Consider the following 22,145-nt stretch of genomic DNA (forward strand, 5'->3'; position numbering starts at 1 on the left):
CTGGGTTAGCTGGGCCATTGGTCTAACCCAGTACTGCCATTCTTATGTTGCTGAAATGTATCCCAATGATTGTGAGGCTTTTAGCAGAGGATGCTGCAGCAATTCAGACACTGGAGCCTGTCAACCCAGTTAGAGCAGTCACTGGTGGTGTTATTACAGCCAGTTTCTAGGGCAGCAGTAAGAGACAAACAACTTCAATCCAGCACTCATTTATTATTCATGCTAGGTTTGGCATGTGACCTTCATGTACAGTGGGGCTATGGTAAAAAGGGACTATATAAAACTGGCACCTTCCCGCTCCACGGATCTGCTCCCTGGGCATCTCAGGCCCAGTCACTCAAGTCTCACTGCTATTTACCCTCTAAGAGCCACAGCAGCTTTGGGAGAGAGAGCAGAAGTCTATCCTTCTCGTGCATTATCAGCGACACTGCCAGCTCCATTCCATTTGCAAACTCTTCCCTCTCAGGGGCACTGTAAGCAGCAGAGGAATGGGGGGCTTTCAGACAGTCAGTGCAGCTGGATTCCATTCCAGAGAGCAGCCATCCACTTTCAGTCTGGACTGCTTTTATTTTAGGTTAATCAATAACAAGGAAGTACAAAGTAAAGTCCCATGAGAGAGCACCCCACCCCCCGGGTGTGCCCCTGTACCCCTCTGCGACACACTGCCCTGAGCTGTATGTGCCAGCCCAGATCCTCCAAGGTTCCAGATGCCTAGCTTCATCAATTTCTATGGGAGTTAGGCACCTAAACACTAATGGCTCCCTGTCTCTGTAGACAGCAGAGGCCTTGGAGGCAGTACACAAAAAGAAAGGCATAATAGTCAACTAAATAACCCATGCACTGACAGTTGGAAAAATAATTGCTTGACTTGTAAAGCGAGTCCATTGGGCCAAATTCTGCTGTCATTACTTGAGTGTAAAATGTGGAGTAAGTCAGTGTACCTGAGAGCAGAATCTACTTCCTTTATTATAGCTAACACTAATGCCTTGTCCCCACACAAGTTGTACCACTTTAACTATACTAACATAGTGAATGTGTATAACCCCTGTGACGGGTTGGATCACAGAAACCCTCTAGGGAACAGCCAACTGATGTGCCAAGACTACTTCTGCCCCTGCTTTTCCTGCCAGCCCAGGACCCCAGCACCCTGTCTTGCTGAGCCAGACACACCCATCTCCTCCAACACAGATCCAGGGTCTGAATTACTTGCCCCAAAGCTGCAGACTTGACTGAAAGCACCTAACAGAAGTGTTCTTGTCTTTAACACTCAGATGCCCAAGACCCAGTGGGGTCTAAACCCAAATAAATCCGTTTTACCCTACATAAAGTTTACACAGGGTGAACTCATAAATTGTTCGCCCTCTATAACACTGATAGAGAGATATGCACAGCTGTTTGCCCTCCCAGGTATTAATACATACTCTGGGTTAATTAATAAGTAAAAAGTGATTTTATTAAATACAGAAAGTAGGATTTCAGTGGTTCTAAGTAGTAACAGACAGAACAAAGTGAATTACCAAGCAAAATAAAATAAAACACGCAAGTCTATGTCTAATACAGTAAAAAACAGAATACAGATAAGATCTCACCCTCAAGATGTTTCAATACATTTCTTTCACAGACTGGACGCCTTCCTAGTCTGGGCACAATCCTTTCCCCTGGTGCAGCCCTTGTTCCAGCTCAGGTGGTAGCTAGGGGATTCCTCATCATGGCTGCTCCCTTCTCTCTGTTCCACCCACTTATATCTTTTGCATAAGGCGGGAATCCTTTGTCCCTCTGGGTTCCCCCCACCTTCTCAATGGAAAAGCACCAGGTTAAAGATGGATTCCAGTTCAGGTGACATGATCACATGTCACTGTAAGACTTCATTACCCACTTGCCAGCACACACATATACAGGAAGACTTACAGGTAAAACAGAGTCATCTTCAGTCAATTGTCCTGGTTAATGGGAGTCATCAAGATTCCAAACCACCATTAATGGCCCACACTTTGCATAATTACAATAGGCCCTGAGAGTTATATTTCATATTTTTGTTTCAGATACAAGAGTGGTATATTTCTACAAATAGGATGACCAAACTCAGTAGATTATAAGCTTTGTAAAGATACCTTACAAGAGACCTTTTGCATGAAGCGCATTCCAGTTACATTATCATATTTTCATAAAATCATATAGAGTGCAATGTTACAACCCCCGCAGTGGATGCAGTGATCCTGGTATAAAGGTGCTTATGTTGGTCCAGTTTATTCCAGTATGGGTCGGGGAATAAGCTACATCAGTATAAGCACATTTATACCCACTACAACTGTGTCCACTGTTGTAGTGGGTTGTAGAAGCTGTACCAGTATGATTATATTGGTAAAAAAACAAAACAAAACAAAACAAAAAATGCCTTTAAGCAATCTAGTAAATTCTATCTGGACACAATCTGTGTGTAGAGCTGGCCCAAGTGAATAGGGCAGAAGGGAGGACATTCAATCCTCCTGAAAACACTGGAGGCAGCTGGGAGACAGAGGAATTCAACTAACTTGTGGAGGTTACAAGCTAGAGAGTCTGCTTGAATAAAGAATTCAGTCTCCTCTTTCTTGCTTGCTCACTCTGCTCCAGGATCTGCAAGCCAACATGAATGGGGAACCCCATAACATCAGTGGGGCACTGTTACTTTTCTGATCACATCTGCCAGCGGCAGCTCCAGGCACCAGTGCTCCAAGCGTGTGACTGGGGCGGCAAGCCGCAGGGGACACCCTGCTGGTCCCTGCGAGGGCAGCAGTCAAGCAGCCTTTGGCGGCTTGCCAGCAGGAGGTTCACTGGTTCCGTGGATTTGGCGGCAATTCAGCAGCGGGTACGCTGAAGCCGTGGTACCGGTGGACCTCCTGCAGGCATGCAGCCAAATCCGCGGGACTGGGGACCTCCTGCAGGCAAGATGCCGAAGGCTGCGGACTGCCGTGCTTGGGGCGGCAAAAAAGCTAGAGCCACCCCTGACACCTGTACTTTAAAGCGATGCCAAAAATCTATCTGGTACCTCAGATGTCTGCAACCATCCAGCATATGATCCCCACAGAGCGGGGAGGGGGGGCAGTGCTCAGGGGTTCCCTCCTGAAGGAACGGCCTGAACTTGATGTCTCTGTCAATTTAATCCTGGGGAGCTGGCTAGAGATCTGCTCTTCCTAGCCCATTAGGCTGGGTGGCAGCCCCAGGACAGCCCGCTCCCTCAGGCAGCAGTGCTTTAGTGCAACTTGGTCATCAAGATCATATGCATTTGCAAGCAGTGATGTCCTTCAGCCCCTGTCCTGCCTTGTGAAGGGCAGAGCCTTTGCTGTGAAAGGCTAGCTACTGGCTTAGCCAGACCGTGCTTTACGTCTGGCAAAGCAAATGATCCCAGCCAAGCAGCTCAGTACAAGAAGTACAGCGACAGGAATTATCACAATGGCCTTGTTGCACTGCAGCACTGAAGCAGGCACATTCTTCACCAGCATGCCCTGGTAGTGAGATGGGGACTCACACGTGTAGTTCTGAGGCCAGTCGGGTATCAAGGACTCCATGCTCGCCAAGGCCTGGATCTCACTGGCACCTGCACATGAACAGTTGTAGAGATTCCGACCTGCCCTTAGGCTCTGCAGGTGTCTCAGAGACTGCAGCTCATCCCTTGGGAGGTGCGAGATCAGGTTTCCATCTAGACTGAGGACTTCTAAAGAAGGATAGTTCTTGGCTGAGGGGACAGCATGCAGCCTGTTGTTGGACAGGTAAAGTTTCTTCAGGAAGGGGAGTGCAAGATCTAGAGCATGAAGGTTATTGGAACTCACATCTAATACTTCAACATTGGGAGGCAGAGGAAGGGTGATATGATCTAAGCCTGTGGTGGACAAGTTGAGGATACGGAGGGATGGCTGCCACTGACATGAGGAGGAGGGGATAGCCAGGAGGTCATTCTGACTCAGGTCTAAGTGGACGAGCTTCTTCAGATGGTGCAGCATTTCACACATGGTGTGGAAAGAGCTCAGATTGTTGCGATGGAGTTTTAATACTTGGAGTTGTGGAAAAGCCCCCTGGCAAAATGAAGGCCTCATGCTCTGGTCCTGCAGGTGGTTTTCTGACACATCCAGATAGCGTAAGGTTCTGAAAACCTTGCCAATGCTGCATGGAATGTAGGTGACCTGAGACTGTGTCACAGTCAGATTCTGCAGGGTCTCCAGCCACCTACTCAGGTGGGTGAAGTCTTTGTCTCTGTTAGCCAGGGAGGCGGAGGTCACGTTATGAAAGCGTAATGAGGAGACCGGTAGAATCAACCTGTCCATCTGGAACCAGCTGGCATTTCCAAGGAAAGTGCAGCTTTCAAACTCGATATCTGTAATACGCATGTAGTAAGTGAGCTTCATGACAGCTGCCAAGAGAACCTCTGGCACAAGGAGATCTCCAAAGACAATCTTGGTCACCTGCAGCGTCTGTAGAATGTCGAGCACTGGTTGCTGTACTGTGTTTGATGCAAAACCTACATATTTCTCCAAGTTTCCTCCTCGAAGCTCAAAGACAAAGGCAGGTAAGCACTGAAAGAGGTTTCCCCCATTTTCCAGATCCAAAAGGGAGCAGGTGCAGTGACTTTGGGACTTATTGAAGGAGCAGTCACCCACTACCTCAGAGAGTTTCAGTCCTGTGAGCAGGATAACCACAAACAGCTGAGTGATGTCCATGATGAATAGCCTAGAAAACAGAAGAGCAAGAGTAAAGCCCAGGCCTTTGCTGTTACAGAGCTGGGGCTGTAGGAAGTAACATTCAATGAAGCCAATGGGAGGAAAGGGGTGGTCCCCATAGCCTTTGCTCCATGCAATACAAGCACCAGAACAAGGCTAGGATTATTCACAGCACATTGCTCCTCAGTCAAGTATTGGGCCCCAATAGAAGGGCACGTGAGCATTCCCCTTGCACAGCAAAATCTGGGGGAGAATGAGGGTGGAAGAGAGCTAGATGAAAGCGAGTCCAGATTTCGGTGAGAGCTACTGCCTTGGACTCAGGGATTGATCTGCTGCTTGCTGGTGCTGCTGGAAAGCCTCAATGCTGGGTATGTTTTAGTCAGCTCCTTCTACCAGTAATGGAGTGCTTGTTCAGTGAGTGCTGTTAGCTCAAGCCATCTCCAAGGCACTGGGATGAAGGTAGGTGGCCTCTCTTACTAGTCATGCGACCTGTCAGTGATGTGACACCACATGAAACCCTGGTCCCATTCAAATCCAGGGCAAATCATCCATTGGCTACAATGGAGCTTACAACATCAGTCTCATCTGGAAGCCAACAGAGCTAAGCTGAGGATCTGGCCCCCCGAGTTTTAGGAGATGTCACAGCCAAGGCCTGAGTTGGGTCTGAGCCACAAAGTTCAGGCCTGGATCCAACTTCAGATTTGCCCAAAGGCAGGAGAAGCTACTCAGCAAAATGGTGTCTCTAGTTACATTGTATCTTCATGAGGATTCTTGCCTAGATCTGGTTTAAGGGCCAGCAGTGATTCCTCATTCCCCCCTGCCCCAGTGAATGTGTAGCAGCCAGTGGAGGAGAGTCGGTATTTCACCTCAGACAAAGGCTGTTCCTCTTCACAGGCAGAGCTGTTCCTCACTCTGCCAGCAGCCCCATTTGGATGGGAATCTGCCCATCTCCCACCCCTCAACAATCCCCCCCAGCGAAGAAAGCTGCTTTGTCCCACCCAGTGATGAAGGACTTCTCAACGCTCAACTGCCAGTTTGAATCCTGTGCATCGGAGGCTGCGACATCCTAGGCTAGGGAATCTCCTCCTATGAAGTGCCCCGGCAAACCCAAGGGCACAGCAGGCGGAGATGTTAGAAATGGCAAATCACACAAGAGAAAGTATGGTCTAGTGGTCAGAGCACAGGACTGGGGGTCAGTGACTCCCTTCTTTTATTCAAAGCTCTGACGGTGACTCAATGTGCAATCTTGAGAAGGTTAGTTCACGTCTCAATACCTCAGTTTCCCTATCTCAAACTGGAGTTCTCTAACAACTACCAACCTCATGGGGAGCGGTGAGGGATCATTCGCTATAAACTGTGGGGTCTGGTTATTCTATGTGATTGAGTGACCCTGATCAGGACTGTTGATGGGCAGTCCAAAAAGTGCCAGCAGTTAAAGGGTTAAAGCTGGTAAAGAATGCTTTGTTTGTTTTGCAGAAGTGCATTTCTGGGTGCCCCTGCATGACTGGGGAAGTGATCACATTTCATCAGCATTATAGACTCACCTGCAATATTTTCCTGCGAAGGAAGCAGCTCGATTCCTTTAGCTTTCAGGGCGTCCTTAAGATGTCAGTGGTTTTCTCTTGTGAGCAGCTTGGGACCCTCCTTCACTCAAAACCCTTCACTAACCACTACTCACTGTCAGACAGAGTTTCCCAGTTGCTTCTTCTTTTTGCACAAATCTATTCTGTTTCCTGAAACAGAACTGCAGCTGGGAAATACTAATGGGCGTAAGGCATTTCATAATCCTACCCAAATCCTCCACGCCCAGAATGCTGTCTGGATCAGCAGTAGGTCTGCCCAAGCCACAGAAAGGGGGAGAACTGGGTTTCCTGTGCTCCAGTTCCCCAGAAAGCTAAGGAAATCTTGCTTTGGTTTCTTTATAGCATGCTGCTCCTCTGAAAAGTACCTCTGTCCAAACGGCATTGTACGCTTCTAGGTTTGTCTAACTCCAGATCCAGTCTGCTCCAGTCGCATGTAAATAGGTAGTTTTTCTAAGTGCTAGCCCTGCAAACTCTACCAAGGGGAACAAGGAGACAAGTGGGGCTCATATATGCATCATTGCCAACTAACCATGAGCCATCCGTGGTGAATTATAGGGGCCACCAAAACTGCACCTTGACTTAAATTACCTCGATTGGGTCAGGGTTTCCTGGTGATGATGTACCCAGGAGCATAGGCACTGACTCCATGGGTGCTCCAGGGCTGGAGCACCATGGGGAAAAATTAATGGATGCTTTGCACCCACCGGCAGCCAAGTTCCCCCCCCACCTCCTTCTCCCTTCCCCCCACGAGCGCACTGTATCCCTGCTCCTCCCCTTCCCTCCCAACGCTTCCGCCCCCTAAGCCATTAATCACACTGTTAGCAGAGTTTAAACTAGGGCTGTCAAGTGATTAAAAAAAATTATCGTGATTAATAGCACGATTAAAAAAATTAATCATCATTAATAGCACCATTAATAATAGAATACCATTCATTTAAATATTTTTGATGTCTTCTACATTTTCAAATATATTGATTTCAATTACAACACAGAATACAAAGTGTACAGTGCTCACTTTATATTTACTTTTGATTACAAGTATTTACACTGTTAAAAAACCCAAAAGAAACAGTATTTTTCAATTTACCTAATACAAGTACTGTAATGCAATCTCTTTATCATGAAAGTTGAACTTACAAATGTAGAATTATGTTAAAAAAAACTGCATTCAAAAATAAAACCATGTAAAATTTTAGAGCCTGCAAGTCCACTCAGTCCTACTTCTTGTTCAGCCACTCACTCAGACAAACAAGTTTGTTTACATTTGCAGGAGATAATCCTGCCCACTTCTTGTTTACAATGTCACCGGAAACTGAGAACAGGTGTTCCATGGCACTATTGTAACCAGCATCACAAGATATTTACAAGCCAGATGCACTAAAGATTCATATGTCCCTTGATGCTTCAACCACCATTCCAGAGGACATTTGTCCATGCTGATGACAGGTTCTGCTTGATAACAATCCAAACCAGTGCGGAATGATGCATTTTCATTTTCATTATATGAGTCAGATACCACCAGCAGAAGGTTGATTTTTTTTTTTTTGGTGGTTTGGGTTCTGTAGTTTCCGCATTGGAGTGTTGCTCTTTTAAGACTTTTGAAAGCATGCTCCACACCTCGTCCCTCTCAGCTTTTGGAAGGCACTTCAGATTCTTAAACCTTGGGTCCAGTGCTGTAGCTATCCTTAGAAATCTCACATTGATACCTTCTTGGACTCAGAAGCAATACAACATATTCAGCAGCGGTAGCCTCTCTCTGCCATAAGTGAAGGTACAAATCCCTGACTGATGTAATTGAATGACTCACGTATGATGAGAATATTTACTGGCAAATGCTAGAAATAACATGAAATAGCCATAGCACCATAAACATAGAGCAAACAGCTAGAGCCCTTCCCTAATGATCACCAGTGGTGAGGGCGAATTTACTTGAGAAAAGAGTTTAAAGGCATGAATCAAATCCCTCAGTGATAAAGCCCCATAGTCACTATTTGGACTAGAAACTCTTGGGAGGAGTGACACAAATAACACCAGGCTAGCAGGCAGCACCATAGACTGTGCGGTTCACCAAAGGAGCCCAGGAAAAAAAGCAGAAAGTGGAGTGCGGCACACAATTCCCTAACGTGTTCTCTGGTGAAGCCTCCTGATCTACATCCCCAGGGCTCCCTTGACCAACACAGTCAGGGCCCACCATGTCCAGGGGTCCTGTCTCCTGGCAGCCCCTTTTGTGTTTCAAGGAAAACACAGAGCAAAGGGTAGTTTAAAGAGCCTCTCCTGCCCATCCGGGTAGTTTATCCACAGTAAACATCCTCCATCTAGCTCACAGGTCAGATCTTTAGCATGATTATTGCTAGAGAGACTGTGTCTGACCAGTTGCTTCTTAGTGGCTCTTTAGTGAACAGGAGAGGTGGGGATGTTTGGCACCAGGTACAGGATGTCTCTTGAAATATCCTTTTTCCCAACTGATACACCCCAGGACACACCCAATGCCCCCAACCAGCTGGAGTCCCCCTCACTGTTACCCAACCCCAACACTAACACACCTGGGACCCCCAACTCCCAGGAGACTCATCACTGACAGGCAGGACCCCAAAACATCCTGGGGACCCCCCTCACTGACATTTGGGGTCCCCCAATTTCTGGAGACCCCCAGGGAACCCCCCTCACTGAAACATGCAAGCCCCCCAAGCCCCTGGGACCCCCCCGGGACCCCCCCTCACTGACATGCCAGGAACCCCCAGCCTCCCGGTTACCTCCTCACTGACTCCTTCCATCCCGCCGACCTCGCCCCCAGCACCCGCGCCCCAATCTCCACCGAGCCCGGGACGCTAGGCCTGCTGCGGACGCTCAGACCGCGGCCTCCCGTAGACGCAGCGCCGTGGCGGCTCGGGCCCGGCTCCCGGAAGCGCGCGGTCCCCGGCCGCCATCTTCCCCGCTGGAGCCGGCGGCGGCTTCCACCCGCCGCCTCGGCCGCGATCGGGATGTGGAGTCGGAGGAGCTGCCGGTACCGGCCCGATGCCAGCGGCCTGGAGGAGCTGCGGGCCCGCCGGCGGGAGCAGGAGTCAGGTCCGGGCCCGACAGAACTGCCGGGCCCAGGCCTGGGGAACCGGGCTGGGCCCTGCAGGAGCCAATTGGGAGGGGGGTGTTCTGGGGGTCCGGGCAGCTGGTTCGGTTCGGGGCAGTTGGCTCTGGATCCTTGTGTCTGAGGGGTCTTGGGAGGGGGATCTGGGCTGAGAGGAGTTGCTCCAATTCTGGGAAGGGGGTTCAGACCCCTGAGGACTCAGCTCACTGCCAGGGACTGAGACACAGAGACGCTCTTGGGTCTCAAGAACGAGGAGTATTTGTGGCACCTTAGAGACTAACACATTTATTTGAGCAAGTCTCTAAGGTGCCACAAGTACTCCTCGTTCTTTTTGCTGATACAGACTAACAGGCTACTACTCTGAAACCTGTCACTCTTGGGTCTAATGCTCTGATCCACAAGCTTAGGTCTGGAACAAGGGTCTTGGTCCCTGCAAAGGGGCCAAATCAGCTGTGATCTGAGACATGCTCCTGGGAAGGGGGGATGGGATGGGCCTTTGGGGAAGAGGTGTCCATTTAGGTAAGATCTAGTCTATTTGTTTCAATAATTGGGTCTGGGGAGGGGTCTTGTCCTCTTACTCCTCTCCCTCATTTCCCCTCATTTCCTCCTCTCCCTCATTTCCCCTTAGGCATCACAGGTGGTTTGTTACTGGATTCTCATTCTAGACCATCTTGATATTGCAGCTGGTGGAGTTGTTGACTCTCGTTGGCTTGTTCTGGGAATAGTGCAACAAAGCCTGCTTTCATGCTAGGTTTTGATTTGTCCATGGAATGGAAGCTGTCATGGCTCCACTTCCTACATTATCACATGACTCCCTCTGTCCCTGTCTCTGGTGGGGGCAGCAGCTCCTTCTCTTCAGAGTCCCAAAAGATTCAGTTCTTGGCCTTCTCCTGCTTCCTTGTCTACCTTCTCTAGCTCAACTTTGACACTGATGATACTCAGCTATATTTCCTCATAGACCTTTGTTGAATTCTCTCATGTCTTGACCAGGTAAACTGGTGGCTTCATCTCAGCATCTTTCACCTGGATGTCTCAAAGTCAGAAGATGCCTCCGCTGCATTTTCAAACACACCTCCATCTCCTCTGTTTTCCTTTTTGTTTCAGATCTTCCCCAAACTATTTTTTCCACTTACGCCTAGTGGCCTTTTACTACCCCTATAACACTCTCCATGTATTTCACTGCCTCAGCTCCACCTCTGCTTCAACTCGTCATCCAGGTTATCACCACCTCTTTCTTTCACTTGCAGCTCCCAAATCTATGGCCAACGTAAGACCTACCTCTCCAAACTCCATTGTGCGCAGATTATTTATTAGTAATAAATCTGTGTAAAATCACCTATGCCATTGTCTAGATGTTTTTCCCATAAATTCCCATAATTTATGGGAAAAAACATCTAGACACTGGCATAGGTGATTTTACAGTCACAGAAGGAGACAAACAGCAGCTTCTCCTCACCCCAAAAAAGAGCAGTGTTTTGGGTGGGGTGAAAACTTGTCTTGAGCTGGAAAGCCGTGTTGTTGTCAGTAATCAGAGGTTGGTTTGTTTGCAGCTCTGAGGAAGGCCCGCAGGCAGCAGCAGTTGGTCAGTAAGAGAATTCTGCGAGAAGAAAGCCTGGTGAATGGAGATGGGCAGGCTGGAGTGGAGATAGCATCAGAACCTCTCTCAGAGCAGGAGGTGAAGGGTTTATACCATTTGTCCCTGGTTCTAGGTATTCTCTGCGATGTCTTTCACTGGCCCTAGCCTTTGTTAATAATAATGATGATACGAAGTTTATATAGCTGGTTGGATTCCAAAGTGTCTTACAAACTGCTAGATAAGCTTTAGTTGTAGCACCTAGGTGCCAGGGTTAATATCAATACCCTTTGGAAAAGTGCCATGGCATCTTGAATGACCACAAGTGATCATGCCTTTAGGCTTATGATTTTTACCCTGGAGCTGTGCTTGACATCCACTCAGCTGTTTGTTTTCCACCAGATTTTGCAGCTGCTGAGGGATGTCCAGAGGGGAACAGAGGAGAGGAAGAAATTGTTGAGTCGCCTTCGACAGGGACTGCAGCACAAAGAGACGCAGCAGAAATTTGTCAGGTTAGCCAGTCTGTGCTTCCATGCTATGCCCAGCCCCAGGCATGGCTAGTCTGTGCTCATAAAGGCTCCAGCTAGCAATGGGCCTCTCTGGTAGTGGCCATTGCAAGGACATGGCTGTGGATCCACTTAGGGTTTGTCTCTGCTTACATTTTATAGTGCTGCAACTTGCTGGCTCGGGGGTGAAAAATCACCCCCCTGAGCGCAGGAAGTCTGAGCGCTTTAAAGCGCTAGTGTAGACAGGCTCTGAGCGCTGGGAGCTAATCCCCTCATGGAGGTGGATTACCAGGAGTGCTAGGAGAGCGCATGACCACACTCGCACTTCAAAATGCTGCCCAGGGAGCGTTCCCACGGCACTACTTTGAAGTTTCCATTGTAGACATACCTTAGATGGAGATGGGCCCACGTATCCTCTGTAGCAGGGATAGGTGTGGCTATTTCTGTGATGTGGGAAATTTTGCTGTGGTTGGGAGTGTGGCTCACATATCTGCATTAGAAAATGTCTCCATCCCTTTCTTTTCTTTGACCAGTTCCTTTTCCCACTGAGAGAAAAGCTCGTGTTATGTGGAACAGCGCCCTAGATAGCCTGGCCTGTATGCCTTTGTGCTCTGCTGGGTTGCGGATGAGACTGAGCTAGGAGAGTCCCATTGGAACAGAGGGGGTTTTGGGGGAAAGCTGGACGTAGCCACTCTAGACTGACAAAAGGAGGCTGAGAGCTTGCAGGACTTGACTCTACCTGATTTTGATCAGGGAAATATATTGCAAAGGATTCCTACAAGGCTCTTTACTGTGCTTGAGAGAGCTGTGTGCTGTACTCTCCTTTCTGCATGGTTTGCTTGAGACTTCATTCTGCTCATGTTCTTATAGGCAGAGCTGTCTGGCTTTGCAGTTTCCTTCTGGCTGGTCAGGGACAGCTTTGTTAGGCTCTCTGCCATGCCACATAGTGGTGGCAAAGTGACTTCAGAAGGCAGCAAATTTGGCTGCTCAAAGACAGGAAACGGGAGGTGGGGAGGAAAAAGAGAAAATATTGTAAAAGAAATGGGACAAAGTCAATATCCAAATACTGGGCCAAATCCAGCCCTGTGTAATTGCAGTGAAGTCAGAGCTGTGAGAGCAGGAATTAACCTGGCCCTTTCAAGTGGTCTGAGGAATGGTAGGCCAGCCCATGAACTGGGCAGGTTTTTAGTGCCTGGTCCCTGAGAGACAACTTGCCCTCCCGACCCCTGGAACATCAGGGTGGGAGGAGTGTATGTGTTTCTTTCTGCTGCCCCTCCCCGCCCCGCTTCCCCAAAACATAATGTCCTGATTTGCTTTTACAGGTTGGAGGGCAGCATGCGGGTCCTAATCGGGCTTTTCACCAGCAGCTTGGCCAACGTACAGATGGAGGCAGCTCGCTGTTTGCACGAACTCTCACACTCCAGTGACCCTGCTGTGGCTGAGGCGTGTTTGCCAGCAACCTCCTATCTCCTGACTTATCTCTCAGGACACAGCGTAGAATTCACAGTAAGATGTGGGCCTGTGTTTCTCCATTGTTCTTGCATCTGCTGGGCTTTCATTAGTGGTTGGACTTCTGAGATTGAGTGGGCAAAATGTAGCCCATTGGCCAGATGCAGCCCACAAAGGTCTCCAATAGAGCCCTGCAGTTGCCCTCTTCTTCAGGACAGAGCTCCATCTTGTGGAGACTACAGGTGCCCTTCAACGCTTCAGTCAATGGCCTGGCTTCCTGGTTGAAGGTAGAACAGTGGCCCTGTAGGCTCTGTGGGATGCATCTCTACAATGGATAAAAGAGAACTGCTTGACACAATGTATTTAGGCTTTCAAAAGGTTTTTGACAAAGCCCTTCATAAGAGGCTACTAAAGAAGCTAAATAATCAGGGGTAAAAGGCAAAGTATCGCCTTGGATCAAAAATGGGTTAAATTACAGGAAATGAAGAGTAGGAATAAATGGTCAGTTTTCATGATGGCAAAGTTGACAGCCAAGTGCCTCATGGTTCCATGTTAGGTCTGATGTGGTTTAATATATTTATTAATGCACTGGAAAGGGAGGTGAACAGTGATGTTGCAAAATTTGCAGGTGACACAAAGCTATTGAGGTTAGTCAAGTCCCGATAAGACTGTGCAGGACTTAACCAAGCTAAGTGATTGGCAACACAAAGCAGGTGAAGAGCAGTGTGGATAAAGGCAAAGTAATGCACGTTGGAAGGAGAAATGTATACTCCTCACACATCTCACAGGGGTCTAAATTAACTATCAGCTCAGCAAAAGGACAGACAGTGCAATGAAGACAGCTAGTGAATGTGTAGCTGCAGTGCAAAAAGCAAGCAGGATGTTACAATGTAGAAGGAGTGGGATAGAGAATAATCCAGAAAATAATCAAATGTTGTTATAGAAATGGATGGTATAGCCTTAGCTGGAGACTGTATGCAGAACTGGCCCCCCATTTCGGAAAGTATGTAGCAGAATAAGGGGGGCTCAGAGAAGGGCAATGAGAATGCTTATGTGCTAGAAAAACTCTCCTGTGAAGAGAGATTGGAATTACTAGGATTGTTACTTTTGAGAGGAGACAAATAAGAGGCAACAAGATAAAAATCTATAAAAGAATGAATGATTTAAAGAAGAGAGATTGGGGACTTCTGTTCTCCCTGTCTCATAACACAAGAACAAGGGGACACTTAATGAAACCGAATTAAAGGTGGCAAATTCCAAACTGAGAAAGGAAATACTTCTTCACTCAGTGTGTGATCAGACTGCAACTCACTGCCACGGGATTTCATTGTGGCCAGGAAACCAATAAGATTCAAAGACGGTTTGGACAGTCATATGGCTAACAAGAATATCCGAAGTTAATGGAAACAAAGTCTTGGAACGGATAAAAAACCCACTAGTTCTTCAGGGTTTAAGTCAGTCTCTAGCTATTGTGGGTTGAAGTGAGACCTTCATATGGGACAGATTATCCCCCATCTACCTCCCTATTTGCCCTTTCCTCTGAATCAAGTCTGAAGCATCTGGCACTGGGTACTGTCAGTGATAGGAGGCTGGATTAAATGGACCGTGAGTCTGACCCATCTGGCAGTCCCTGTGTTCCTGTATTGCAGAGGAGGGTAGCTACACCTTGCTCCAGCAAGTATGTCCTATGTTGCTGGTATGACCTTCAGATGGACTACATTTGTGTGCCTGTGTCTAGCTAGCCAGGAGCTTCCTGCACAAGCAGGGAAAGCTGTGTTAGGTAAAGCGACTCGGTTAGCATTAGATCCTCTGGCTCTGCTAGTCCTGGAAATCACATCTCTCTTGCCGTTAGTGCAGCATCCATGCATCTCAAGGTGCTATTTGTTACTCTCGAGTGGCAGTATCTCGCTAATGCCAGTAGTGGACACTCTCATCTGGTTGGATTGGCCGGGCACTTGTGGCACATAGGGAACGTAACTGTGGTCCCCTATGTCTGTGTTTAGGAACTGTGTTTGTACACGCTGGGGAACTTGGCAGTGGAGAGTGACGCAGTGAGGAAGCAGCTTTTACCTCAAGGCATTATTCCAGCCCTGGCATCCTGTATCCAGGTGAGTGACCCAGCTAGCCTATCTCCGGCTCTTCCTACAAGCCTTGCCAAGCAGGAGGGGGTATTTCCTTGCATTCTTGAACTAGTGGCTTAGTGTACTCACTAAGAGCTTATATGAATGGCACAGCATCGCTTCCTGTCACAGGGCAGGCCGTGTGCAGAGGGCTCTCTGCAGAGAGCTGAGCCCAGTTGCGGGTGCAGCTGGGCATACGCTGTGTGCACTGCTGTATACAGTTTTAATTTCCTGGGGTAACATTCTGATGGTGGCTGACGTGGTTTTTGTGCTCTTCCCTGGCTAGATCGCTCTGTCCCTTAATCACAAGCAATCACAGGCAAGTCTGCCTTGTGAGCTTTCTGGGGGTCCTGGAGACTCAGAGGAATGGCTTGGCCATCACATTTACATATTTCAAACTAACTCCCTCTGCATGGAGCCGCGGTGAGACCAAGTTCAGCCTCTCTGCTTTACGTTGAGTTATTTTGTAAGCACTGTCCTTCCCTCTTTCACCGCTGACTCCTGCTGGGTTTGTTTTAAAAAAAACAACGAGGACTCCTCGTTGTTTTTGTGGATAGACTAACAAGGCTACCCCTCTGATACTTGGGTATGTTCTAGTGGCTCAGCCTTATGCTCTTTGATTTCAGTCCCCTCACGTGGCAGTGCAGGAAGGCCTGGGCTACGTCCTGTCGCAGCTCCTGCAGGCCAGGGAAGCTCCCACCAAGATCATACCGTAAGCATCACCCTCTCACCCTCTGTCTGGACAGGGCACGTGGCTGAGCACAGCATTTGCATGCCAGGGTCAGTTAGCATCCTCCTGGCACGTGTTATCTCTGTGACATTATATGTCGGAGCAGAACCCTGGCAAGGACACTGAGGTTTTGTACAGATTAGGGCACTTTTCCCTGACCCCTCAGCTTAATCAGCTTTCAGTAGCCATAAGAGGCTGCATGAAACCGAGGGGGCCAACAGAGAAATACTCTGGACACTTATTGATCTTAGTACTGCTGAAAGGAGTTGGCTCGACATCCCTGGAGACTGAGGCCATCTACCCCCATGTATTCTAGCACGGGCAGCATCAGTGCAAGCCATCTTCACAGCAACCTACTGAGGTTCCTCTACCTTGCCTGGGAAGGACTGTGTCTAGGAATGAGGCGAGTTGAGGCTCCGAGGCCTCTCTGCAGAGCCTGCTAATGAGGGGGTCAATTAGTGCCAGCTGTGAGGTCGTCGATGCTGGATGCTTGACCCCCCCCCACCCCCGGAACTGGACCGACTCCTTTCATGTTATTAGAGTTCTGGCCTCATTGACAAACAGGAATATCCTGGTACATATTTACCAACAGATCTCACATCTCCCCTTACCTGATGGAACCTGCCCAGTTCTCTGAGCATTGCTTTGGTGGGCATGTTTTCTGGGTCTGTCCTTACATTTGGAGCTTTGGAAGTGCACTGAGGGTGTTAAACCCAAACAGCTCTGGGGAGAGTGGTACAGTTACCCTCAGCAGACAGCCCGGGCTTTTGCCCCACATATGGCAGTGTTGCTTGTACTCTTGCTTAATCCCTCCTTAAAATCCATGTTTCTCTTAACTCTCCTTTCTGGCCCCAGCTTGGTTCTGGACTCGGTTCTCCCCCAGCACATGCTTCGATTGGTTAGCTCCAACCCGGAGCTGGGAATGGGAGTCGCTGTGGAGTTTGCTTGGTGTCTTCATTACATTGTGTGTAGGTAAATGCATTTACTAATTACTGTCTAGCTCCCCAAAGCTGCCTGGGGCTTTCCAGACCCATGGAAGAAGGCAGGATCCCGACCCCTGGTGTCTGGGAACAGAAAGAGCTGCTTCTTAGTATCCTTAGCCAGTTGCTTTAGCTCAGATGCTACCTCACTCTGTGTAACCCTCTCTCAGTCCCTTGGGGAGACCTTGGAAGGAGAGCTAAGTGTTATTGGGGATTGTCCCTTGTGTGTGGATGGCTCTATCCACAGTAGTTGGGACCCATCAGTTCTCAACCCGTTACTGGCCTCAGTTTGTGAGATTGCTGAGGACAGGTTGGCAGTGACCCTGGGGGGGGGTTCACCCAGTGTGGGGTGTGGGTCACCTGCCAGCTTTCTCTTAGTATATCTCACTTAATCATTTCCCTGCCATTGTGGGGGCCTTGGGCACTGGTGCACCTTAGTCCCTTCTGTTCTCTACCAGTGGCACATAATAGTCAAGTCTCCTGGGGGCTAATTTCGGCTGCTGGGTTTAGTGTGTGGGTGCCGGGGGTGGCCTGTGGTATTCAGGAGTCAGACTAGACAGTCTGGTGTTCCCTGCTGGCCTTGTACTCTATGGCACACCCAGTCTCGTGTTTTTGACATTGAACTACAGACTGTTCCTATTCCAGTGATTCTGCAGCTCTATGAGCTTCCTGGCCTCCACCTGTCTGCCCTCATGGCCCAGGCCCACCAGGTGCATGTAACCTTGAAGCTGTTGCTTTTGTAATCTGTTGCCTGCGATTAGCTTGAGTTCAGGCTCTTGCCCTGTCCTCCTCCTGACCTTCCTGGCTGCAATCGGCGATCTTGGGTTGCACTGTCACATGATAGCTTGCCACACTTGGCGAATTCCATCTTGCAAAGGGAGGCGCGTTGTGAGGCATGGATACCCCCAGCCAGCTTGCCACACTTAGCGAATTCCATCTTGCAAAGGGAAGCGTGTTGTGAGGCATGGATACCCCCAGACAGCTATAATCCTCTGTTTCCACATGCTTTTCCCTTTCTGAAATGTTCCCCTTTTACGCTGAAATGTTCCAGAGTTAGCTGCTGCCCTCAGGGGACCTGCTTTATAGAAGCAGAGCAAAACTCTTTCTGTCAATGTCACCTTGAGAGAGAGTGAAACAATGCTACCCCCAATCTTTTAGCTGAGGCTCCAGCCAAAGCAACTGGTGCATGGACATGAGCAGGGTGAGGGGTGCTGGCTGGTTTTGGGTTTGCTCCTTGAATTCACTGTTCCTGTAACGTTCCTTTCCGTTCACAGCCATGTCAACAACTCGCTGTTAATCTCCCAGGGGATCGTGTCAACCCTGGTACTGCTCTTGCTGGAACTGGCTTCCATGATATCAAAAGCAGCTACTGAGGGCCTGGAGTTGGTAAGAAGAGGCTATAGAGGGCCTTGGCTGCTCAGCAGTGCCATGCTCCAGACCTCTGCTGTCTGAAGCATTACTGTGCATGAAGGGGAATGCCCCATGTTACTGTTCTACTGTTTCAGCTTATCTGTCCTGTGCTGCGGTGTCTCAGCAACCTGCTTGCGGAGGATGAGACAGAGGGCTGCAAAGTGCAGATCCAGGATGAGCGCCTCTTGGTGGCTTTGTTTCTCTTCATGCAGTACTTCCTCCAGCAGCACCCATTCCTAGTGCAGGAGTGTCTCTGGCTTCTCAACAACCTCACAGGTGACTTTCCTATGCACCCCGGCTGGGCATAGCACCTAATGGGAATTCTCCTAGAACGTGCTACAGGACTGAGTGACTAACATAGCTGATGGGTGGGGTTTCTGGGACTTGCCTCAAATCAAAGTCAGGGAGACTCACATTTTTTGTAGATTGCCTCTGAGAAGGGACAAAACGCCAAAGAGACGTTGAAACAGAACCTATGGTGCTGCTACGGCTCATCATCAGGCTCGGATTAGAGTCATGCAGGAAGGGTACACCAGAGTCTTAATTTGGGAGACATAAGATAATACCCATAGGCAGAACAGAAAACACAGATGTTATCTTAATACCCACTTCATCATCCCAGTGCTCCCCAGTTCTTGAGTTCCTCTCCTTTACAACTCACAAGTTCATCCATCTCTGCCATGTTCTGGGTGGCGTGCTTGATATGAGACTGCATGGCGCTCCCTTCCAACATAGATGAACCTGATAATAACATGGCTTTTGTAAAGGAAAATCATGCCTCACCATTCTATTAGAATTCTTTGAGGAAGTCAACAAGCATGTGAACAAGAGTGATCCGGGTGACAGTGTCTACTTGGACCTTCTGAAAGCGTTGAGAAGGTCCCACACCATAGGCTCTTAGGCGAAGTAAGCAGTCATGGGATAAAAGGGAAGATCCTCTCATGGATCAATAACTGTTAAAAGATAGGAAACAAAGGGTAGGAATAAATGGTCAGTTTTCACAGTGGAGAGGGGTAAACTGCAGGCTCCATTAAGGATTATACTGGGACCAGTGCTGTTCAACATATTCATAAATGATCTAGAAATGGGGGTAAACAGTGAGGTGGCAAAGTTTGAAAATGATACAAAATTACTCAAAATAGCTAAGTCCAAAGCTGACTGCTGTTCTGTTTATTCGTTCTGAAACACCTGGCATTGGCCACTGTTGGAAGACAGGATACTGGGCTAGGTGGACCATTGGTCTGACCCCAGATGGCCATTCTTATGTAGAGTCTCTCCTTATATATAGCAGCAAACCCTCCACTTCTCTACCTCCGTCAGTGCATGCTCCTACACCAGGGCTTCTCAAACAGGTGTCACCGCTCGTGTAGGGAAAGCCTCTGGCGGGCCGGGCTGGTGTGTTTACCTGCCTCGTCTGCAGGTCTGACTGATCGCTGCTCCGGGCCAGTGGAAGCTGCTGGTAGCGGAGGCACCTCGTCTAGAAGGCCCTTTCTCAGTAATGTTTGGGTTTCCTTAATACCTTTGTCTCCTGATCTTCCTAGCTGATGAGCCCATCTTCTGCTCTGCCGTGCTCACACTGGACCTGCTCCCAGCCCTCCTGCAGCTCTTGTCCTGTTCCCGGATGGTGACCCTACTGGTAGGGAATCTCTCACTACATGGGATATTATGTTCTCTAGAGCAGCCAGTTTTCTGGGCCTCTGGTGACAGGTAGGAGCCACTGGAAGGGATTGTGCTCCTGTGGTTGGGCCCTGTACATGGGAGGTCCATGTGCATATCGGAGGTTTTATCAGCCCACAATGAGGGTGAGGTAAGTACCCAACGCCTCACCTGGTTAATTTACCTCTGTCCTATTTGGTTCTTTTTAAAGACAGTCCCCTCCCTCATTCCTTATTAGACTCTGTATTCATGCCTGCTTATGGAGGCTCTGACTGCATCCTGCCTGGGAGGGTTTGGAGCCCACTGAAATGCTCTTCCCCATCCCAACGTGTGTGTCATCATGGGAGGAGTTGGCAGAATATGAGGGGAGTTGCCTGCCCAGGTTCTAGTCTCCTAATATGCCAGTGGATAATAAGCCATTGCAGCAGAGAGGCAAGTGCCTTCTCGCTCTGAGGGAAAGGGTCCAGCTGAGAGCAGCCCCTGAACTTCCTCTGGTAAGAAAGCTAGTGTAGACCAACTGAAAGATGCTTCAAAATCGAAGCAGTGAAAGAGGAAGACACCCTAATGCAGTGCCGTCGGGATCCAGTGCTGCCAGCACTCGGGCTTGGAGGCAGCCAGTTCAAGACAAGTACATGTAAAGGGATTTTTAAGGAAGCACTTTCAAAGCTTCTTGGATGCCAACAGGAGCTGCTGCATACTCTGCCTTTCCAGCACACTCAGTGAGGGAAAGGCCTGTGCTTAAACAGAGAAAACCTGAACTAGTAGCTAGCTATTTGCCCTGCTCTAGTGTGTTCTGCTGGCAGGAGACTGCCATGGCTCCCCACCAAGCCTGCAGGGAGCTAACCCTAAGGCCTTTGTGCAACCCAGCCTGGCAAGCAGCTCCAGCACAGAGTGACTCTGGGCACAGGGATGCCTGCCAGTGTACCAAGTCCCATGCTAAGCACAAGTTGCAGACTCTGCATGGCCTCAGCAGGGTTGTCACCTGCTCAGAAAGCTCATCTTGCCCTGCCCTAAAGCCATGCAGAGTGGAGTTCTAGCATGCTAATCTCCTCCTTCAAAGGTTTGCTGTACCACAGGGCAGGGCTTCTCTCCATGTCCTCCCAGGAGGTGGAGTTACCCAGACTGCACCATCCTGCAGCAGGGAAACACACAGGACTGAGATAGATAGTTGGTGCTAGTCAATAAAAAATTTGTGACCAACCTCAGTAACATCAGTTCCCCTTGTGTCAGTTACTGAGCCATGCAGCTTGGGATACTCATGTCAGCTCCCTCTCTAGGCTCTCACTGTGCTGTGTAACATCGCTGAGAAGGGCCCTGCCTACTGCCACCAGCTGCATCAGAAGGCTGTGCTGCCCTCGCTACTCAGCACCCTTGCTCTTTCCGATGCCCAGGTGGTGGGCCAGAGTCTAGAGCTGCTACATCTCCTCTTCCTGCACCTGCCAGAGGTAGGGCTCAGTTCAGGCCTCCGGTTTCCCTGCTTTGTGCAGTGGCCAGGAAACTACGGTGGCAAACTAACAGCTACCACCTAACGTGAGCAGGGAAATTAAGAGGTTATGCTGTGGAAAGATGCCTCAAGGCCTCTCTGTATCCAAAGAGCAGGAAGAGCACAGTCCATGGGAACTTTGCTGTGTCTCAACCCAGCACTGCAGGGACTGATCACCTCAGGCCCCAGGGTTCTAAAATGGTTTCAGCTTATCCCCATTAAGTCAACTATTAGTCTGAGCATTTCACCTAGGTCATAGGGGAGGAGCTGCATTAGAAATTAATCCTTCAGCCCCTTTCCCAAGGATCAGGCATGATGGGTTCTATGATAGAGACCACGGAGAACTAGATCCACTGGGCTGCTCAGCCACCTTCATTAGCCCGGGCCTAGCTCTAATCTGCTGTCTGTCCTGGAACAGGCTGCTGACGACTTTCTCAGCCAAGCAGGACTGCAGGCCCTAGAACAGCACCAGGACAACCCCCAACTCCAGGAGCGAGTGAGGGCACTCAGCAAGACATACCTCCAGCCAGCTGCAGCCTCTCTGATCTTCTGTGCCGGTGCCTCAGCTGCTGTACTGCCCTCCTCCTAGACCACGCTGCATCCACTCTTGCTTCCCTTCCTATTTGCACTAATTCTATCCCATGGACTTTATACATTGAGAAGTTATTTTGGAATTTAATAAACTGTTTTACATTGTGCCCTCTGCTGTCATAGCGTGAAGCCAAGCCCTAATAGGACAGTGCCAGCTGATTTTACTGCCCCCCAGCTGTCTGGAAAGTCTATGGGATGGTTCCCTAAAGAATGGCAGCCATAACAAGCCCACAGACTGCCAGAGGTTAGCTCACCCTTCTCCATAAAGGTACCCTCCCTCCAGCACAGCAA

The 22,145-nt window shown here is 49.1% G+C and overlaps 3 protein-coding genes and 1 long non-coding RNA gene across 7 annotated transcripts in view; 1 reads left to right on the forward strand and 3 right to left on the reverse strand.

Annotated features, from left to right (window-relative positions):
- The window catches only part of LOC127055960 (uncharacterized), a 46,341-nt gene extending 29,857 nt beyond the window's left edge, over nucleotides 1-16,484 (reverse strand). Inside the window, exon 1 of the mRNA XM_050963555.1 lies at nucleotides 16,346-16,484. Within this exon, the coding sequence (XP_050819512.1) occupies nucleotides 16,346-16,390 (45 nt within the window). The 5' untranslated portion in view covers nucleotides 16,391-16,484. The remainder of the gene's footprint in view (nucleotides 1-16,345) is intronic.
- On the reverse strand, nucleotides 1,432-6,978 carry LOC127055962 (toll-like receptor 2). Its single transcript, XM_050963561.1, has 2 exons — nucleotides 6,236-6,978; nucleotides 1,432-4,701 (listed from the first exon to the last, which is right to left on the reverse strand). Exon 2 carries the CDS (start codon nucleotides 4,689-4,691, stop codon nucleotides 3,342-3,344), a length of 1,350 nt encoding a protein of 449 aa, XP_050819518.1. The 5' UTR covers nucleotides 4,692-4,701; nucleotides 6,236-6,978; the 3' UTR covers nucleotides 1,432-3,341.
- Nucleotides 7,278-9,204, reverse strand: LOC127055966 (uncharacterized). Its single transcript, XR_007775677.1, has 2 exons — nucleotides 9,028-9,204; nucleotides 7,278-8,030 (listed from the first exon to the last, which is right to left on the reverse strand). It is a non-coding gene; the product is annotated as an uncharacterized LOC127055966 (long non-coding RNA).
- Nucleotides 9,197-21,961, forward strand: TMCO6 (transmembrane and coiled-coil domains 6). 4 transcript variants are annotated; one of them, XM_050963556.1, is made up of 12 exons: nucleotides 9,197-9,340; nucleotides 10,907-11,031; nucleotides 11,332-11,441; nucleotides 12,758-12,941; nucleotides 14,888-14,992; nucleotides 15,631-15,716; nucleotides 16,590-16,706; nucleotides 17,989-18,100; nucleotides 18,220-18,400; nucleotides 19,666-19,760; nucleotides 21,058-21,225; nucleotides 21,682-21,961. In XM_050963556.1, the coding sequence occupies exons 1-12, from the start codon at nucleotides 9,256-9,258 to the stop codon at nucleotides 21,850-21,852; spliced, it is 1,539 nt and encodes a 512-aa protein (XP_050819513.1). In that variant the 5' UTR covers nucleotides 9,197-9,255; the 3' UTR covers nucleotides 21,853-21,961. The 4 variants fall into 4 exon arrangements, with proteins under 4 accessions (XP_050819513.1, XP_050819517.1, XP_050819514.1 ...); XM_050963560.1 differs by lacking the exon at nucleotides 21,058-21,225; XM_050963557.1 differs by lacking the exon at nucleotides 16,590-16,706.
- The last annotated feature ends 184 nt before the right edge of the window (nucleotides 21,962-22,145 follow it).

The sequence above is a fragment of the Gopherus flavomarginatus genome, chromosome 7 (assembly GCF_025201925.1).
Source record: "Gopherus flavomarginatus isolate rGopFla2 chromosome 7, rGopFla2.mat.asm, whole genome shotgun sequence".
Taxonomy (NCBI): domain Eukaryota; kingdom Metazoa; phylum Chordata; order Testudines; family Testudinidae; genus Gopherus; species Gopherus flavomarginatus.